Source organism: Corticium candelabrum, chromosome 8, assembly GCF_963422355.1.
Source record: "Corticium candelabrum chromosome 8, ooCorCand1.1, whole genome shotgun sequence".
In the NCBI taxonomy this organism is placed as follows: Eukaryota; Metazoa; Porifera; class Homoscleromorpha; order Homosclerophorida; family Plakinidae; genus Corticium; species Corticium candelabrum.
Genome location: NC_085092.1, coordinates 2,986,507 through 3,007,165, shown reverse-complemented (window position 1 = coordinate 3,007,165; position 20,659 = coordinate 2,986,507). Strand labels below are relative to the sequence as shown.

The window sequence follows — 20,659 nt, the reverse complement described above, 5'->3', positions numbered from 1 at the left end:
AATTAGAGTTCATAGATTATTCAAGTTGAATTAGTGTGGTTGTGTATTGCAATGACTGCTAAAGTTTTATGTCAAACAACCATATTTTGACAGCTGTGAAGTGTTGTTGACGTGTACGTCAGCCCCATAAGGCCACGTGCTCAAAGTATTAGTACAGTACATTATCCACGTGTTTTGCCAGCATGATGTCGGATCAGAAAGAAGACCATAATAATGACCAGGACAACGACAACGACAACGACAACGACGGATAAGACACGTTGGTTTCAAGAAGCATGCCACTATAGTATTAGCCAGCTTGACAGCAGATTTGCTGAAAAGACAGTACAGCAAGTGTACAATTGCAAGAACACGACTGCCTGCAACAGTTGGGTGATGCTAATATTTGAAGCATGGAGAAGTAATCGAAACAAGGATGCTCCATGAGAAGAGCAGGTACCGACAGACAGACTTTCTCTCAACGAAGGATTCACAACTAGATGCAGCCAAACCACAGACGGATTGTCAAAAAGTCTGTTACATTTACGTTGAGCACGGATCCAAAAATCATGGTGGTAGACTAAGTGCATGATTTACGCATCCAAACAAAAAAAGTCACAAGGTAAATTATAGTCAAGCTCCAACGTGACTCTGTAAGGTAATAGCATTTTGTGGTTTGTGGTTTATCAGATACACTAATGAAGAAGCTGGTGACGGTTGCACGTAAAAACTTTGGATCTCTTTATCTAGGTAAGTTGCCAGCAGGATTTTCTCGAGAAGTCTTCTATTATAAACCTTTGTTATCTACACCTTCATTTGGTCCTTGGTATTCAAAGCAAGTAATCGGTCATAACACTTTGGCTACAATGATGAAAGTGAGGACAGCTGAAGCTGGTCTTCCAGTTCAAACCAACCACGCTCTTCGAGCTACTAGTGCAACAAGGCTGTTTCAAACGGGAGTTCCTAAACATGTCATTCAAGGCAGAACCGGCCACAAACCCTGCATGCACTGAGACAATACCAAGAGCCATCTGAATGCAGCAAATGGCAGCGTGCAAACTTTTGGATAATGGCCATGCACACACAGATTACACTGACGCAAAAGTCAAGGGGTCAGGAGAGACACGAAGTAGTCCAGGTTGAACAGCCGTCTGAAACGGAAAGAGAGAATCCATTTGTCATTTCTGACTGCGTCTTTACAAACTGTAGTACTGTGAACATTATTATTGGTAAAGAATAAGCTTGTAATCTAAAATAGGTACACCCATGTATTGATTGCTAGTTGGTTTTTGTTTTTGCTATTTTTTGTTTTAAATAAGTTATTTGTGTTTTATGTCAATAAGCAATATACAGATATTGACCGGTCCGGTAAATATACAACATGCGGTTGGGTTGCTATCGTAGGAGTGTAATATAACGAGAAAAAGAATCCTAGCAACGGTGGAATAAACACACAAACATGCAACAAATGCACTAAACTCATGCTTTGGATCTACAATTAACAGGTACAGACGTGGTTGTCTGAAACATTGCCACACGTGACTTAGAGTCTCAAATGCGTTCATTTCTTGTTATTGTATTGTCATATCATTTATTACATTAGCGTATCGTGTTTGGGAGTGTTTGTTACCTAATACAGTAGGATGCGACTTATCTGAACACTTGTTATCCGAGCACATCAGTCAATTGAATAGAGTGCCTCATACAGTACAACCTTAATTATCCAGACTTTTTCGGCAGAAGCAAATTGTCTGGATAATCAAAAGTCCAAGTAAATGAAATGATGGTGTGGTGATTGACTTTCTTGAGGCTCAATCATACATTGACAGTCAAATACATAATGAACAAATGTTTAATTGATTAATATACAGCAATATTTTAGGTCAACAATGACTCAACATGTTTACACCTTTAATGATTCAATGTAAAAAATCCTCCATGTTCCAATTTTGGAGTAGGTTTACAGGTTTCCATGTTGGAATGATGTCACATTGGAAACACGTGCTTTCGGGCAGAAATAAATTTGTGTGGATTATCGAAATGTCCGGATAATTGGGTTGTACTGTACTTACTTTACTTTGTTTGCAAAATTGGTTTATGCCCATGTGCAACATATTACACATTGTTTTATTCTACAATACATTCTATGCATGCATACATGTATGCAGATTTTGCAGCAAGCCTTTGTGAATGAGCCAAACCATGTGTTGCATTTCAGTTGTAGCTAAAAAATTTGAAAGCTTAATTAGAGCAGCTTGTAAGCAAGGTGATAGTTGCCGCGGAGAAACCCTAGTACAATAGCAGTCAACAGAGCATCATCATTTGCATTTGTATTTGTGAATTTGAATCGTTTAGAAGTTAGGGTAACAGAGAATGTATGAATCATTTGTGCATTTGGTGTTTAGTATTTGATACTGTAATGAGTAAGCGTATTGCACCTAGAGTAGTGACATATATTACGTCTGAGGAGTGAGATAAAGATATTTGAGTGAGATGTTCAAATATGCCAATCTGCTTATTGACATCCTTGTTCGCAAATATGTCAGATTATCCTATTGATCAAACAAGTGACCTCCTAAGATAGACATTGTATGTAGCTTGCCAAAGCCATGGGTAGACTACATCAAGGTCAACCTTAACTGAAATGACAGTAAGCCTTTAGAGTGTAAACTGGAGCGTGAACTGCACAATTGCGTGCTTTGATCTGAGTGTTGTCAGCATGCATTTTCAGTCTACAGAACTGCATCTGATGTGCTTAATTTTGCCAGGCATAGTCTCGACGAATGCAATCATATAATATCCAACTCTGCCTAATGACAGCCCCTGGGTGGTCGGTCATTTGCACATAACGCAGGAGAGATTTTTCAAAACAAGGTGCACATGGCTCTTTTGGACATTTGTGTTACTTGCAGTTTGGGAGACACAGACGGATTGCTGTGTAGGACTCTGGGCTGACATCAGTTGTCTGATAGATTCGGTGTTTTGAACAGTCCAGGGTCTTGAAGTGTTCGAATATGTGACATCCTACGTACTGTGGACTAAGACTATTGTATTGGAGAGATGTATCTTGTAACAGATTAGATTACCATATTTCAGGGTTTTCCTAGGCAACTCCCAGCTTATGTACGAGCTGTTTAATTTGCGTTCAGGAATTTTTTGAGCTGTGATTGCAACAGGGACCTCTCTGAAATGAACTGTCGGATGAAATGCAGCATAATTCCTAAGACTTAAATTATCTCTTTTATCCAAAGAATCATTGAATGAAATGAAAGTGTTTCACCTCAAGGAAAAGCGGCATCAAATAGAATGGTACATTTGAAGTAAAATAAAATCAGTTTAAATCAGTCATCTGCCTGTTTAGTAGCTGTGACACAAGCACACCTGGTTCAGACAACGGGCTTGTGTACTGGGAGGCAAAACTTGCATACACGTGTGCATAAAATGTATTGTAGGGAAAACACTGCATATTGTGAGATACATTTCTCAGTACATTATACTATTGTTCAGGCATGGACGAGATGATCATTAGACTATTTTATTGGAGGATTGAGTATGTCAATAGATTATGGACTATTACATTAGGCATTTAATACTTTGGACTGAGACATTCATCTCTCAATACTTTAGGCAGTTGGATTAGAGCGAAGCATTTCTTAATTTGTTGTATCTTCGTATTATCGATTTCTCAATTTCAATATTTTGTAGTTCCAGTTTGTCCTCATGGTGGAGGCGTAGGCTTGTGTGAGTATGTTCAGCACTTGTCAATTTTTGACTACATCTGCGTGAGTGGCTCGCTGGAAAATCGGTAATAAGTAATTTTATTGAGAATTAGTATATGTTTTTGTGAGAGCCTTTTGCTTTATCTGTTTAGTGTGATTGAGTATGTTGACCATCTGCATGAGCATTTTCTCAATCCATGCGTTGTAAACAATGGCTGTTATGTAGTTCCTGAGGTAAGTTGCCATGTATTAGTTTAATGAACTCGTTATGTATTGGTATCTTGTGGACCAGCTGGTTGCCTGTATTCTTGTCCATTGTCTGCCTGCATTTCTCTCCGTACAGTTGTCTGCTCGCTTGTCTGCATTTTGTCTGCTTGCTTGTCTGCTCACTTGTCTCTAACTTTTGTTCCATCTTGTCAGACAAGGAAGACTTGTCAACAGCAACAGTGAGGGTGTACACAGTGACTTTAGTTTTCTGTATTGAATACCCATTTAGTCTTGTCATTACATAAGTAGACATCAGGTATGACTCTTGTTGCTTTCTCACTGCTTGACTGCGTTTTCAGGCTCCTGGCTACAGCATTGAAATGAAACCCAATTCTTTGGCTGCTTATGAATATCCTGATGGTCCTGTCTGGGCCGATCTTCGATTAAAGGGTCTCATCAAGGACACATAATCGTTTGACGAATGATATTTACAGCACTTTTTCTAGTGATTTTGTATTCTATATTTTGTACTGCAAATGTTGTCACTGAATGGAATTAAATGGAGTAACTTGTTTGTTAACACTTCCATTAATAGGATTAACAACAAGAACCTGATTACTCGATTATCTCCAGCTCCAATGACACACTCTAAATCAATTTTCTTTTCTTGTTATCCATTTGAATCCCACATGTATCCAGTTGCACAGCCAAAGTGCTGAAAGTGAATCGTTGCTCAGTATATCACGACATAGGTCTGGTCTCTTTGTGTATACTATTTTGCATAAATGTTTTATACATTCATTATCCAGTATATATGTTATTATACTAATGATCAGTGGTCAATTATGAACATCAAGTAGGATGCTAGACACCCACCGTCCTACAAGTCCTGGAGCCAATGAATTTTAAGTAAACCCATTTTGAACCTGTTTGATTATGTTGATGATTGGATGTGCTATGTAGTCTCAGCTGCACAGTCCAGTATAGTGTACATACAGTAACCCTTTCAAGATACTGTAGTAGGAAGTGATGGTGCATGCATTTCATGCATATGGAACAGCAGATGCTGAAGAGAAACTGCTTTAGATTGTTTAGGCTACCACAGAAGTTGGAAGTATAGGTCTGGCCTGTCATTCCCCCTATGAGACAAAAATGACCCGCTGGACTCTCAAGTGGAAGTATTATGTATTCCAGCTGTCCCTTCAAAATTGTTACAGTAGAGGAAAAGATGCAAGGCCAATGTGGTCGTCTAATGATCACAGGACTAGTGTTTCAAATGACTACTATGATGTAGCAATAGTTCTGAAGTTGGATAATGAAAGGTCGTTGAATGGTCAGTTGCACTTGCCCATGTCAAGAAACATTAACAAATGAATTGGTAAACCCAAGTCATACTAAACTGACCAGTCACTGACGGTTCAAGTCACTAACTATCCACCACCTAGAAAGTGAAAGTGCTATCTGTACATACACCTGTAGCATGCTCATGCCTCTTAGAAAACAATCCAATAGCATAATGTTCCCTACATTGAATACACTTAATTAATTGATTCCCTTGTATGGACCTTCTGAAGAAACAAAGTAGTCTTCGAGTCGGTACTTGAGATACTCAAATGTCGGCCTCACATCGGGGTCCGCCTTCCAGCATTCTAACATGATCTCGTAGAGAGGCATCTCACACTGTCCCGGACATGGCATTCTGTATCCCTGCTCCACAGCTCGCAGAACTTCTGCGTTTGTCATGCCGGGATACGGGATACGGCCATAGGTAACCAACTCAGTGAGAAGGACACCAAATGACCACACATCCGATTTAATAGTGAAACGACCATAGAGAGCAGCTTCCGGGGCTGTCCACTTGATAGGAAACTTTGTGCCTTCACGGGCAGAATATTCGTTATCGGAAATCAAACGAGTAAGGCCGAAATCGGCAACCTTGCAGATGTTCCCTTCGTTGACTAGGATATTTCGAGCTGCAAGGTCACGATGCACATACCTTTGCACTTCAAGATAAGCCATGCCTGATGCTATCTGTGCGCTCATGTCTATTAGCTGGGCCAAACTGAGCAGCTTCCCAAGATCGCTGTGCAAATACTCCAGCAACGAACCATGTCTCATTAGCTCGGTGACAATATAAATGGGCTCCTCCTGGGTGCAAACAGCATACAACTGAATGAGCTTCTCATGACGAAGCCTTTTCATAATCTGAGCTTCTTCAAGGAAAGCGGATCGTGCCATCGTTCCTGGCTTTAGTGTCTTTACAGCAACCAATGTAGTTGCGTTCCAGCATCCTTCCCAGACGTCACCAAAGTTCCCTTGCCCGAGGCGTTTTGTCAGTTGAATTGATGATTTGGGGATCTCCCACTGGTCTTTTGTGTTGTATGAGAGACCCTCGGTGATTGGAGAGCCCGATTTCGGGCATACTTTGACAAGGTGGCTCGCTAGACCATCAGCCTGCCTTGCATAGTGTTTTATCAGCTCACTCAATGATGAAAACATTGCTCGACTCGCAATGTAGTAACCTCCAGTATCTGTTTTTCGTATTCGATAGTGCTTCACTGAGTCTCCATCACGTATCGTGAGACTAAAGTTTCCGGGTTGACTCTCACTGTCTCGCACAAGGAAAGTACCATGTGGATTACCAGCTGCCAGAACCCGCTTCTCAGCATCGATACGCTTGATTTTTCCGTGAAACCAACTACCAAAACAGAAAAATGGTGAGCACAACACAAATTGAACTAAAATAATTACGCAGTTCTCTACAACGCCTTTCTTGTGAAACAACGAAGTATATATCAGATGATGTTCTGTGAAGGTTGGCATCTATTCCTCATACTTCCTATCTATCTCACATCTCACAGTTATACTTGGAAATGCATAAAGCCTTGCTTCTATTTACTAAACACACATTTGCCATTGCATAACTGTTTGAAACAAGAAAATCACTGCTGTCTTCTCACTACAGTAACCTGTTGTCTAAAGGAAAGTAACCTGGTAACTGGATTCAGTTTGTACTAAATTTTCAAGGCATGAAGTGACTTGCATCACCGCATAACGAAGGCTGTAAAGATTATTGATGGCAAAACCAAAACACCACATAGAATCCTTTCACCAATTACATAGCTTTACAATACACAAAGAATCCTTTCACCAGCTACATTTCCATGCACATGAAGGTTATCTCGTTCTAATACCAATTTACCACCTTGTGTGCAACCACTTCTGATCCAATTCTCTTCCATAATATTCTGGTTGGGTACCAGGCATAAATCTCTGGACATAACTATACACCAAGAAAACAAACTCCAAAGCCCCATGACCAATGTTACCGGTAAATAGAATTTGAAGGAAGTACTCAACCTGTTTCACTATGTATATCTAACAGAAGCCCAGACATCCCAATACACGTCAAATAAAAATGATGTGAACAATCGAGTCTCCTTCCCACTTCTTCCCCAAGTCATTAGAGTTTGGCCAAGTACTCAAAACACAGAGGAGCTAACTTGGCAATCTTGACTGTACCAACACATTCATCTCACCTACCATAACACATGTCTGGTGCTTATTAGACAAAGAGGCGACTCTCCACCCACAACAGGCTTCCTTTATCTCCCAATCTCCTCCCTGTGATCTCACTTTCAAACCATGAACAAATAAGCCTCTCTAAATGCAACCAAACTCATCTACTGAGGTCATGTAGCACAGAAGACCACCCACTGCCAGCTTCATAGCTAAATATAGGATGGGATCAGAGAAACTGCTTGGACTATTTATTGCAACTGATATCAGTTAGATCTCCAAATTGCTACCACAACTAACAATCCTCTTAATCCATAGAAAGAACAAGGCTTCCTTGATTACTTTTACCATTAGCATGATCACTACTACTCATACTTGTACAAACCTGTCAGAGTCAGCCAGCCAGCACATCGACCAATTATGAGCCAAATGATGTCTAAATTCTAACTACAAACAGTTTGTTCCGCCATAAAATCAAAACAATTTTTAAACATAACACAGAAAACACAAGATCATAAAACACAACTGACACAGACTTGCCAAATTCCGTACTCAATGTAAGTACTACATTGATCCATATCAACATGTTGGGCAACAATTTTAATATTTTTACAAAGTTGGAGTCATGGTGCTAGCTAATCCCGAATCAATCATGAAGCATGATTGATAGAACTGAAGCTATCCAAAACGAAAACAAAATAATCAACGTCCTTAGAATCCATCACAGCAACAGGGAAACTGATGCTGTCAATCAATTAGCTAAATCTAAGGCGTCAGTTGATAAGCACATTTCAGAGTCAATACAAAATACCCTCACAGGTCCATATCGCGACACCCACTACGGATACCCGTATGTTTCACACTGGCGGCTCGTCTAGGCTTACGAGTAGCAGAGGTGTTACCGCTCGAATAAGATCGTCTCATGCATTCTGCCTGCGCAACCGACCGTTTCACCAGATGGGTGTCAACCACCAAACACGAACCTAATTTGCACTTCTCATTCACGACAACACACACAAACCCCGAATACGTCGCGACACACTCACTCTTGCGCCTGGAACGACTGGTAGGGCGCCACGTAGTTGCTGGGAATGTAACCCTCGCGCGTTGTCGTCAGCGAACGAGCCTGCCACCAGTCGCCGTCGGCGTTGTTGATGATCTGCAGTTTCTCGCCCTTCCTGAAGCTCAGGTCCTCTTCTGTGCGCTTCTCGTAGTCGTAGAGCGCGATAAAAATGTTGGCCGCCAATCCGCCTGCTGATTGGTTCTTGCGAGAGTATCCCGCCATCGGGCCAGCGGCGCCAATGCTGTAGCCTGGCCCATGACCAGCCACGGCCGCCGCCGCCATCTGTGAACCCACCGGCGAGCGCAGGCCACTCTGTAAGCGCGGCTTGTCTTCGTATCGCTGCGCTGCGGTCGTGCCTCCGCCAGTCGTCGCTCCGTTTGTCGTTCGGGGAGGCTGGGAGCCGTGCTTGCTGACCGTCGGCTCTGGACTGCTACAGCAGCAGCCCATCGCCAAGTTAAGGCCTCCGTAAACGACCGACGACCGAGAATAGAAGCAGTGAAAAACTAGAGGAAGGGCGCAGTTTCTCTTATTGCGCATGCGCCTTAAGTTTAACCACGTGATTGACGTTTTTAATTAATTGATTAGTTGATTGACAATCGCATCAATAAATGAAACTGGTGTGTATAGTAGTGTACAAATTGTAGTGTGTCGTTAACGTGACGGTAGCCTAAGGTAAAACACGGTTAACGTCTCGGATGTAATACTAAACAGCGACAGCAAGTGTATGGATTCTACAAACATATGTTGTTAATTAATGCTTTCTTTCTTGGAAATATCGATATTACGAAGCATCACGAATCTCCCTCTGAAACATGTACATACCTTACGTTTTTGATACCCGTATGTAACAAACTGCGCCAACAAGACTAACTCCCGTATGTGAATACTAAATCCCCGGCTGAAAAACGGCGCGAAGTTAGAAACATTGTCTTTCACTTGCGATGCAACGAAGAAAGGCAAAGAAGCAAAATTCTCAAGTAAGACTCTTGATATCGTCAGATAACTTTTAACTCCGTCATTTCTCTTTTTAGCTGCTCTCAGGACAACAGACGATTACAGGATTTTTTCAAAAGGTATCCAGTCATTGTACAATGGGCATGAAATAAATTTCGGTATCAAATCGTAGGCTAGTCGTCACGAAACTAGTTGTTTCTGCGTATTTTTAGCCGCGCACATCATCGAAGGTTCTGGCTGCAGGTCTCCCCGCTTGCTGTGGTGTGAGCGGTGTGAACAGCGTGAAAGCGAACGGAATATCTCTTCTACACTCGAAGCAACAGCAAATGACACATGTACCTATAGTCCCGGATGTCAATGGCGAGGAACAGGCCAGGAGGTGTGTTGCTGGAACCAGGAATAAGTTCACGAGCAAAATTAAAACTAACGGTGTTGTGGAAACTGCTGATGACGGAGAGATTGTGTGTGTGGGAGAGTGTCGTGCACGTGTAGCTAGTGAGGATGATTGCTACATGCGCAAGAGATGTCTTGGCTCTCCAATCCCGACCAGTTCTCCGATGACGTCACAATCTAAAATGGCGCGGCCTCCTGCTGATATGGCGTCATCGACTGAAAAGTTAGAATTGAGGATGAAATCTAGAATCAAGTTGTTTGCATGTGAAACTGAAGTGGAAGGAGAGCGACAACTGGATGTAACGAAAATGAACAATCCGTTTGCATTGGTAGATGAAAGTGTGTTGTTGAAGTCACGTGATCAGTGTGACAAGAGACAGAGTGTGTTGAATTTAGCTCAACCGTTGGCTGGTCTTGATGATTCGCTTGATGACAGTGCAATGTTGAAATCGTATCTTGTGGACAAGGAGGATGTGGAAATTTTGAAGATAAAGACAGAGAGTGATGTGCTGTTGGTGGATATGAATGACGATAATGGAGAGAAGAATGGTTGGTTTTTGTTGTAACACACACACACACACACACACACACACACACACACACACACACACACACACACACACACACACACACACACACACACACACACCTGGAACCTGGAATTCCGCCATACCCACTATGGGCTTCGGCATCGCAGAAGTCTTTGCCAAGAAGAGCGGTCATTGGCTTGTGACTGGTTAATATTCAATGACACCAGGTCTCACTGAATGGTATCAATCCACCTGTTCTTTGGACCATGCTGAGGGCGTTTCACATTATGCAACTTGCTTCTCAGCAACAACCTTTGTGGACGAGAGACGTTCATCCGTTGTAAATGAGCAAGCCACTGCAATCTTTGATGTTGAATTTGACGTTCAATTGGTTCTTCCTTGGCAGATTTCAAATTGAAAGAATTTGTTATCTTGTTCAGTCTTGATACACCCAAGATAGATCTAATACAGCGCATATGAAAAGTGTTCAGTCTTCGAATATCTACTTGAGTGATTGCCCAAGTCTCACAACCATACAGTAAAACTGGCATCACTAGTGACCTGAAGACTCTCAATTTGTGTTCTTACTAAATCCTCGGTTTATGAACACTCTACGTTTCCAAGAACAGAATGTCCTGCTAGCTTTCTGAATACACTCAACAACCTCTAAGTGACAATCCCCTGACTTAGTCACAATGCTGTCCAAATAGCAGAATTCAGAAACATTCTCTAGAACACGACCAGCAATCGAGATGTTTGCTTCTACACACACACACACACACACACACACACACACACACACACACACACACACACACACACACACACACACACAACACACACACACACACACACACACACACACACACACACACACACACACACACACACACTACAAGGCCATTAGTTGTACATTTTGGTGTCTATCGTGATCTAAGAATCTTTTTTCCAATTATTAATGCTAGGAGTAACAACAGAACCTGCTGTTGCCAGTTGTAAATTGCCAACGGAAGGTAATAGCCTTAATGACATATTGGATGGAGTAGAGTTTACTCCCATCAAGTCTCAATCTACTGTTGACCCAACATGTCGGCTACATGGGCAAACCCAACAGCAATCTGTTCAACTTTCATACATTCGCTGTTTTGTGAAAGATTTGAGTGTAAGGACGATGGATGCCGCTTGTAGTTTATATGAAGGACAGCAAGAAGTGGTGCTTACTTTGGATACTGTTGATGCTGGCGAGAAGATTTGCTTTCTACGAGATGACTGGTAATTTTCTACTGCATGTTATTGCTGTTTGTAATCATTAGATTTGGATGTTGTATGGTGTGTGTGTGTGTGTGTGTGTGTGTGTGTGTGTGTGTGTGTGTGTGTGTGTGTGTGTGTGTGTGTGTGTGTGTGTGTGTGTGTGTGTGTGTGTAGTGCTGTAGCTCAATTGGTTAGAGAGTGCATTTGGAGTATGAAAACATCTGGGACCTTGAAGGGTTGCAGGTTCAAGTCACAGTGATGGCGAGCTATAGCATAATTTCGTTAAGCAAGAAACTTGCACACAATTGTTTCTCTCGATTCAGGAGTATAAATGAGTATCTGGTCATTGACTGGAGTGGACGTGACCGTTGGCTTGGCAGTAACATCATGCAGCAGACGGGTATTTGTGGGCCTTGGTGTCCAGTTCCAAAGCTGCGCCATAGTCAGTGCCCCTGGATAACTCTGGCCAAGCTCCAGGTGGATTGTAGCGCTGGCCCTAAGCCTCCATGTAGCGCATGGAGGCCCTGTCTCTAGAGGCAGGGGAACTATCTCCGCAACTGACCTTAAGGTTGACGTCATTCACGAATGACGTGGAGGGCTTGACATGTGTGTGTGTGTGTGTGTGTGTGTGTGTGTGTGTGTGTGTGTGTTCTGAAGTTGTTTTAGCATGATTGCTTGTTACCCGAGGTGTGAAATGGTAGGGTACAGTAATGCACGTTGTCACGTGACATACGTAAGATCGACTCAACTCACTTCGCCTTCTCACGTGCACTCATTGTCACAAGAGCGGATACTGTCAATTATCTCAGTGTTACAATGATGTATAAATGATTAGTGTTGCTATGTCAACAACACAAGACAAGCTGTTTAGCTAAGTAGGCTTGTCTTGGCATAGTGCCGATTGAGGCAAATATGTGACCGGATTTAGTAGGTGGTGTCTGCTACAGGAAGCAGAGCAATCGCTGATGAATACAGCCAAAACGTGCTTGAATGACGTCAGACCATTGCAAAATTTAGCGAAAGTATAGTCTAGGTACATTCAGACACATTCACAATTTCAAATAGTACACTTAGTATGTGTTTCATTCATTCATCGTCAAAACTGGCATAGAAGATGGTCGCCGATTGTTTAGGAACATACTGTTGCTAAATGAGTAGGAATATCCAGTGCAATACGGTTACAGTGTATCTTGCCACTCAATGTGTCCAGTCTCCTTCTCACACTCTATTGGCTCTGACTAATTACAGATCCGCCCATGGGTTTGCACTTAGTGCTTCTTCATTATTTTAGTGCACAACACATGTCTGTTAGTTCTGTCTGTCTGTTTGTCAGTCTGTCTGTCTCTTTGTCAATTTTGTCATTGTGGTTTTTCTGTTGGCAGTCTGTTTCCTGGTTGTCTTCCATATGCATACATCATTAGTTATTTACTTATTTATATATTCATTTGCATTTGTGTTGGTTTTTGTCTGTTTATGTTTCAAGCTTTTTATTAGCTGCACTTTCAAGTCTTTGTGTGTCTTTCTTCTTTCTGTCTGGTTCTGTTATTGCACTGCATTTCATGTACAAGACTTTCTTTGTGTATGTATGTTTTTATATTTGGCTTGTTTGTATTTTATTTTTTATCTGTTGGTCTGTTCTGTTTTTGCCAATTTATGTGCTGTGTGTTTGTTTGTTTGGCAGTGTCGCCATTTTGTAATCTCTACTTTCTATTTTGTCTCTGCAATACACAGTTGTTGCTACTCACCTATGATGTTTCTTGATAGGACAATAACTAAAATTTCCACAGGAGATTGCGTTCACATTGCAGGCTCCATTGAATTGAGTGCTCATAGTTTTATTCTGGACAACACAACAGGTGCCTTCATCATTGTTCATCCAGACATTCTTGTGCAAGGAACTAGTGTTGCTGGAGCCACACATTGTACACGACGTGCAGTGCTGGATAGCTTATTCAAGAATGGAAGCCGAGCATCTGAAGCAACACTCTTGGGCATAGTAGCCCATCAACTATTTGATGAAGCAATGAGAAAACGAGACTTCTCCACTTCGTGGTTGATTTGTGTGGCCAAACAGTTAGTCAGAAAAGTTCGGAATCTTGACATGATGTTTTCTTTGGGAATTACAGAAGCACTTGTACTGGAGAAGACTAAAGAATTCATTCCAACTTTGCAGGAATGGGCAAGTGTATTTGTGTGTGAATCTCAACAGGAAGAGGGATGCAGCACAAGCATCATGAGGTAGCGTTTAAGTAGGAGGAATCAATAGCTTCTTTGTTATGTTTGCACTCATTATACTTATCAACCATTATGGTATTTCTCTCTGTACATTTAATGAACATGCAAATTTGTATATGTTTGACACATGGCAAATCGATACTCTGTTTGTATACAGTATGAAGTCGGGTGGAGACTCAGCAATTTCTATATCTCAACTTCATGACATTGAGGAAAACGTCTGGTCACCTCAATATGGTCTCAAAGGTAAGGTTATGCAACAGAAGAAGCGAATTATTTTTCTAATACTGTAGTCTAATAAATGTATTGATAGATGCACCCTATAATACAATAGTTTAGTATATTAGATAAATGATAATTATATTTTAACGGGATAGCCCCAATCAGCCAAAGGCTGGTATCTATACATCTCTTCAATACATTAATTTAGTGTGTTGAGAGATGCATCGTTCTAGAACACTAATGTAATGAATGGACAGATGCATTTTTTATTTACAATAGTCTAATGTATATTGCAGGTAAGGTGGATGCAACAGTAGAAGTGAAGATTCACAGAAATCGTCACATGTCAATGGACAGCTCGTTCAAGGCACTTTTGTCAACTTTTGATGACGAACAATTGTTAATGCCACTGGAGCTGAAAACAGGAAAGATGTTCAGTAAACTTGGGTCCATTGATCATCGAGCTCAGGTGCTTGCGTTAAGGAATAACACATATGGTAATGTATTTAGGTGGATTGTTTGTAGGTTATTTTATACACGTTGATGTTAAGTGATCGACATAGAATTGATGTTCTAACTGGATTACTGCTTTATTTGAAAACTGGTCACATGACGGCGGTTCCTTCACCTCTCAATGAACGAAGAGGTAATAATAATAATAATAATAATAATAATAATAATAATAACTGATCTGGTTGAGCACGACATAATAATAATAATAACCCCAGTGACGATAGTAAATTATGAAACTTGTCTGTCTTTCTTTCTCATGTTTCTCTAGCTTTATCCATGAGACTATGACTCGTTTCAGTCGCTGGGGAGTTTCTGTGGTCTGGCGAACGGTCCGTTGACGATGACGTTCAGTGCATTCCTGGTTGTCGTTGATATCCACTAGGCGTGCTGTCCATGAGTTCGCGGTCACCGTAATGCCTGCAATCTATATCGAATTGGCTAGTCATTGATCGTCGTATGGACTACACGGAAACATGTACCCTGCTGGGCTCACCTGCCGGGTTGGTGGGCGCCCAGATGGGGGTAAAGACCCCACTTGCCCCTTATGGAGGGGCATAGTGACACACATATCTGGTTGAGCACGAATATATATGATAATAATAATATATTTTGTTTCATACCACTACAGGTACAGTGCTCTAGGCCAGACAAGATACATACACTAACAAGTAAAAATAGATAGTCATAGAAGAATAAACGTAGAAGAATAAACAAACATAAATTAAGTTTAATTCAACTCTTGAAGTCCATGTAGGACAACACCATGATTCTTGTCCTTGTCTCATTGTCCACTGATCGCCACAGATTGCCTTTAGTATTCAGAATGAACTGCTCTCCATAAGAAAGAGAGCTGGCTAACACACAATAGATCTGGAGCTTCCCTGATAGGTTTTCCAAGAGTTTCACGCAAGGATGTTCTGTTTGAGATCCCTAGTTCTCTACAATACCCTCTTCTCCATGCTTGATGTAGTAAACATTTGGTACTTCCCATTCCCAAATCCCACAGTTTGCATCCATAGCCCAATACAGGTAACAATACGGAGTACATTATCGTTGTCCATACTGTAGGATTACGACCCACACCTTTGACAGCCCCTACAATTGAGTATATAATGAAGAGTAGAACTTCCGACACCGCTCTTCCACCACACTAGTTGTTTCTTTCGGAACAGCCGATAATTTATGACCTAAATGAATGACATCATGTACTTCATAACAAATATTTGTCAAATTATATTGAGAGTTCTAAAATACATAATTTAATTAAGTAAATATTGGTTAATTTATTTTTTAAAGCAATTATTAAAATATTAAATTTGATGAATTTCAAAAATGGAATATTAACTCTGATGGATAGTCAAGACACATCTGTATGCAGACATGCATAGACAGACGTCAATTGGTTGAAATTATTTGCTTTACTGTCATTTGTTTTTGTAGCTTTGATTATGAAGCGCAATGAGCTGGCTTCCTATTTAGCCTCTTTTTCGTCACACAGAAATCTTCCACTTGAAATGCCACCGGTGCTGGGTGTACACCACCAGCATGGTTGCTTACGTTGCTCGCAACTTTCCAACTGTATGCTGCTTCACAGGTTTGTTACGTGTTATTCTATATTGGCAGTGCATTAATGGTAGTAATAAAATAAATAAATAATTCTCTAAATCAAGTATATTTTGAAGTCACTTTAACTTCGTAAATTTCGTAAGGACCGACCAGTTTCCTAAATTTAATCGCTTCCTAATTTTTTTAGAAATCATCAAATTAATTATACGTGCCCATATACTATACATATATACTATATACACTAGTACCGCATGCACACTCCAATGTTTGCTTTCTCACATATCACAGCAGACTCATGATATAGGCCTTCTCGTTCAGGTCTGGCAAAAGCGACATTGTAGGAGCCTTGAACTGAGCATTCTTGGTTTTCAGCCACGCGATCAGTGACATGCTTTGTGGGAGTTTGCTCACATGGGATTTGCGTCTTTTCAAGATGTACGTGTGACTTAGGCATGCGTAAAAGTTGTGCCTCACACTTACGTCATTCTTGCTGCGACATACTACACACTGTACTGCAGCAGTATAGTACTGCCTTCTGGCAGGTTTCGAATTAAATCACTTCCGAAACAGATACTTGCTCAATTGTTGAATTACTTTTGCTTTCGAACAGTAGCAGGTAATTTACAGAAATGAAATCAACACAACCTGCTGCATGTACAGACTAATTGGGTCTTATATAGTCGTGTCTTTGTCTAGACATCCATGACGGTCTAAACACTTAGCAAACCTTGCTTTTCTGTGCTTACGATTGACCTTATAGACCAGACTAATCTTGTTGAGAATGACACATAATCAGTGGCAGATTGAGATTGCTCCCTCTTTGTTACCAGTCATGGAGTCTCCCACACTTAATGATTACCGTATAAGATGAAACATTGGCGGGAATTTATTTTGGTGGTTTGCTAATAAATTGATGGACAAAGCATATTGCCGGATTTTATTTGGCGATTGGACATGGTTGTTTGATAACTGATATGTCTTATTATATCATATCAGTGGTCTTGATGTGTTTGTGATTGACAGCTGTGTTCGTGGCTCACATTTTCCTAGCTTACTGCGTGGTCTCCAACTACTACATAGGCATAACAGATGGCAAGCAAGGATTAGCTACCTCCTTGCTGATCCACGTACCTGATGACGTCAACATATCTTGGAGGACAAATCAATGGCGGATTTTATATTGGCGGTTGCTGAAAATCCGCCAATCCGCCAAAATAAATTCCTCACCAATATTTCATCTTGTACGGTATTGTACAACTTTGGTCAGTTTTCAGTACCAGTATACCTATGATCTGATGGGCAACGTCTAAAGGCATGAGGATATCAAGATGGCAATTTACTTTAGTTTTGATGTTAGCTCAGTAGTTTAAAGCCATGCACAGACATTGAGATTGCACACACTTGCAATGGCAAATTACTAGATCTGCCACTGATAACAATAGTAATTGTTATTATTTGTACTGTATCACTATGGCAGGTCATCTTTTAAGCCTGGCTCACAATATGCTGCTGCTGATGCTCAGCTAAGCATCAAACTTCAAAGAGACCGCCTCGACGGAGGTGGCACCCTTTGACGCTAATGCTGAAGTAGGATTTATTATATTTCAGCGTCAGTGTCAACATCCAGTGTCATATTGTGAAACCAGGCGTTAATGTTATTTTTATTGACTGACTGTTCTGTCTACAGGGCGGTTGAGGAAGGATCTAGCATCTCTGCTGGCATTGGGGATAAATTTGAGGAGTTGATGGGTCACTTTTCAGAGAAAGAATTGCTGTACTTTCGTGAGTGGCACAATATGGTAAGCCTAGAGATCAAAGCGCAGACTAGAAAGGTTTCAATGCACAAGATATGGACAACATCACCTGCTTACAGGTATTGGTGTGTATTGGTTGGTAATTAGCTATGGATTGTCTTAGTTTGTCATTGGGATGATTCATGATATTTATCTATCAATATGGGGTAGGGTTATTGGTTATGCTTTTGAATATTGAGTAACTTATTAAGGTATTTATTTATGCATGGTGATTATTAAACATTTTGAAAGTTTTTGGTTTAATTTTCTAGGGCTAGACTTGTACATGCTTTGCAAGGATTCAAGTATTTAGATTACTGTGTCTGTCACCTGCATGGAAGTGTGAGGAGGTTAATTAGGTCTTTGCTTTGCTTCATTTTGGTGTGCACTATACTAATATATTATTGAAAGTTCTGTAGCACAGTAACTGTTGTACGTAGGACTACACAAATGTATGATTGCAACTACCTTAAATTTCATGAGCACGTTTATTTGATTAGTTAATTAATGAGCAATAAAGCAAGGTACACTAACAGATTCCATTGCATTGTGCATATCTCTGTTGTAGACAGCATACATGTCAACACATGATTAGAACAACACAATAATATTATGTCTAATGTATGGTGTGTGTATAATAGCCCATTCACATGAGCACTTGTAACCAGATCAGCATGGGTCAGTTCGCTTTGGAAAGATTGTGTGAATGTGGGTCGAGCTGAGCCATGATCGAATAGCTCACCTCAAACTGCCAAGCCAACACGGTTTGCCTCGGCTTGGCTTGTGTTCACCGTGTGAATGGTAACCAAGCCGAACCACAGGCTTATTGTAGTCTTGCTTAGCCAGATCCTCTCCCTTGCATCACACTCGCATACCAGACTTTCTCCCGCTGTGTCATACTTTTAGCAATACATGTACAACCAATCTTGATGTATTTCACCAATTGTTGTACTTTCATCATGAAAACTGCAGGCAGCTTGTAGTCGATCCATGATCAAGGAAAGGTAGTTTGAGTGTTTCTAATGTACACATAACCATATACGTATGTAGATAGCATGCATAGCAAGAGACACACCCACTAAATGAGCTGGCTCGCTTTTCTGTGTGAACGAAGGTTGGCTTCTCTCTCTGGCACAGGCTGAATCGGCTCAGCTTGGTTTAGAAAAGAGCTCGTTTGAAAGGGCTATAAGGAAGGAAGCTGGTGAAAAGTATTGCTTTGTGTACACTTATGAAAAGGCACTGCTTTAGAATTAGGAAAGTACAGTCATAGAGATTTGTAGAAGTGTGTGTGTGTGTGTGTGTGTGTGTGTGTGTGTGTGTGTGTGTGTGTGTGTGTGTGTGTGTGCTTGAGTGTGGGGTGTTTGTCAGTGTGGATGCATGTTTGTTTCTATTTGTTTGTCTTCTTGTCTGTCTGTCTGTCTGTCTGTCTGTTCGTCTGTTATCGCTGTATATACTGGCACAGTGGATTTTAACAGCAAAAAAGGGATTCTACAGTAAAGAAGTAAGGTTTTCTTGGATTTTCAAGACAACTTTGATTCTTGATATATAAATGGCGATTTCTTGGTGCACATACCCAATAGAAGTATGGTAATCTGCTCTAGTTGATTGCACATCGAGGCATTGGTGCTTTCTGTTGTATCGTAGCACAACCACTTATTTGTTAACACAACCAACTATCTACAAACACCGCAAACTCATATGACTCAACTCCTCTCTCTCTAAGTCCCGCATCCCTCCAATTCATATACCTGTATATCACATATCCCTCCCCTTTCTACGTCCACTCTAAGTATTGTATTGTACATAATAGTCCTTCAGATGTTGTGGTCTTTGTCTGTTCCTCATTGATCTTTTAGTTTCTACCTCTGGTTTTTCTCTTCTATCTTCTTCGTCCCTTTCCTCTCTAACCCAAGGGCGTATAGAATCTGCCGCTCTTGCATCTGTGTTTTGATCAATTTCCCATTTTGTTCCCACTAACGCATTGACATGCCGACGTGATCCATCTTGTAATCGATATGAAAACTCCGCGAGTTTCCTCTGGACTTGTATTGGTTCTGGCAACTTCAATTTGAGCTTGTGGCCTGTATGAGGTCTTTTTACCCTAACCCAGTCTCCTGGTTGGAAGGACCTATATACCGCGGACCTATCGCTATCTGTATACACTTTTTGCTTTGCTTGTTTTATGTGAATCCTGTTCCGTATCCTCTGATAAGAAGTACTTCGTAATTTCTCTCCAGCGGTATTTGGGTTCAGCATTGGTAACGGTTCCCGAATTTTCCTTCCTATCATCAACTCTGCTGGTGACTTCCCAGTTAAGGCATGGTTTGTTGCTTGATAATTGAAAAGAATTGATTGAAGGGCCTCTGTGACTGATGTTCCTTCAGCTAAATATGTTACCAATCCATGCCTCAACACTTGGTTGAACCATTCAACTTCCCCGTTCCCTTGTGGGTGGTAACATGAGGTACGCATGTGCTTGATGTTGTGTTGTTTCAAAAACTCTTGAAACCGGTAGGATGTAAATTGCGGCCCATTGTCAGTAATGATTTGTCTAGGTAAACTCCATCTCACAAAAAGTGTCCGAAGAAAAGTAATAACTGTCTCTGTGGTAACATCTTTACTTGTCTGAATTTCTGGCCATTTCGAATGCATACCATGAACCACCGTGATAAATCGTTGACCATACGGTGCTGCCTGTATTTCCCCGAAAATGTC

At 41.0% G+C, this 20,659-nt stretch overlaps 3 protein-coding genes across 3 annotated transcripts in view; 2 read left to right on the top strand and 1 right to left on the bottom strand.

Annotated features, from left to right (window-relative positions):
* Positions 1-4,511, top strand: part of LOC134183088 (mitochondrial enolase superfamily member 1-like) — a 15,041-nt gene extending 10,530 nt beyond the window's left edge. The window contains exons 14-16 of the mRNA XM_062650540.1: positions 3,685-3,784; positions 3,851-3,932; positions 4,265-4,511. Of these exons, the coding sequence (XP_062506524.1) occupies positions 3,685-3,784; positions 3,851-3,932; positions 4,265-4,375 (293 nt within the window). The 3' untranslated portion in view covers positions 4,376-4,511. The remainder of the gene's footprint in view (positions 1-3,684; positions 3,785-3,850; positions 3,933-4,264) is intronic.
* Positions 4,512-5,258: 747 nt separating this feature from the next.
* Positions 5,259-9,004, bottom strand: LOC134183087 (tyrosine-protein kinase SRK3-like). Its single transcript, XM_062650539.1, has 2 exons — positions 8,471-9,004; positions 5,259-6,603 (listed from the first exon to the last, which is right to left on the bottom strand). Exons 1-2 carry the CDS (start codon positions 8,932-8,934, stop codon positions 5,448-5,450), a joined length of 1,620 nt encoding a protein of 539 aa, XP_062506523.1. The 5' UTR covers positions 8,935-9,004; the 3' UTR covers positions 5,259-5,447.
* A 387-nt stretch (positions 9,005-9,391) lies between these two features.
* Positions 9,392-20,659, top strand: part of LOC134183085 (DNA replication ATP-dependent helicase/nuclease DNA2-like) — a 22,017-nt gene continuing 10,749 nt past the window's right edge. The window contains exons 1-10 of the mRNA XM_062650536.1: positions 9,392-9,464; positions 9,519-9,560; positions 9,654-10,383; positions 11,330-11,636; positions 13,380-13,853; positions 14,008-14,101; positions 14,374-14,541; positions 14,598-14,718; positions 16,026-16,179; positions 17,839-18,024. Of these exons, the coding sequence (XP_062506520.1) occupies positions 9,429-9,464; positions 9,519-9,560; positions 9,654-10,383; positions 11,330-11,636; positions 13,380-13,853; positions 14,008-14,101; positions 14,374-14,541; positions 14,598-14,718; positions 16,026-16,179; positions 17,839-18,024 (2,312 nt within the window). The 5' untranslated portion in view covers positions 9,392-9,428. The remainder of the gene's footprint in view (positions 9,465-9,518; positions 9,561-9,653; positions 10,384-11,329; positions 11,637-13,379; positions 13,854-14,007; positions 14,102-14,373; positions 14,542-14,597; positions 14,719-16,025; positions 16,180-17,838; positions 18,025-20,659) is intronic.

What these genes read in the sequence shown, in the direction of transcription:
- LOC134183087 (XM_062650539.1), bottom strand. Translation starts at nt 8,934, where the DNA reads ATGGGCTGCTGCTGTAGCAGTCCAGAGCCGACGGTCAGCAAGCACGGC. An exon ending in CAGTCGTTCCAGGCGCAAGA is followed by an intron (nt 6,604 to 8,470) that starts GTGAGTGTGTCG and finishes CTGTTTTGGTAG; the next exon opens with TTGGTTTCACGGAAAAATCA.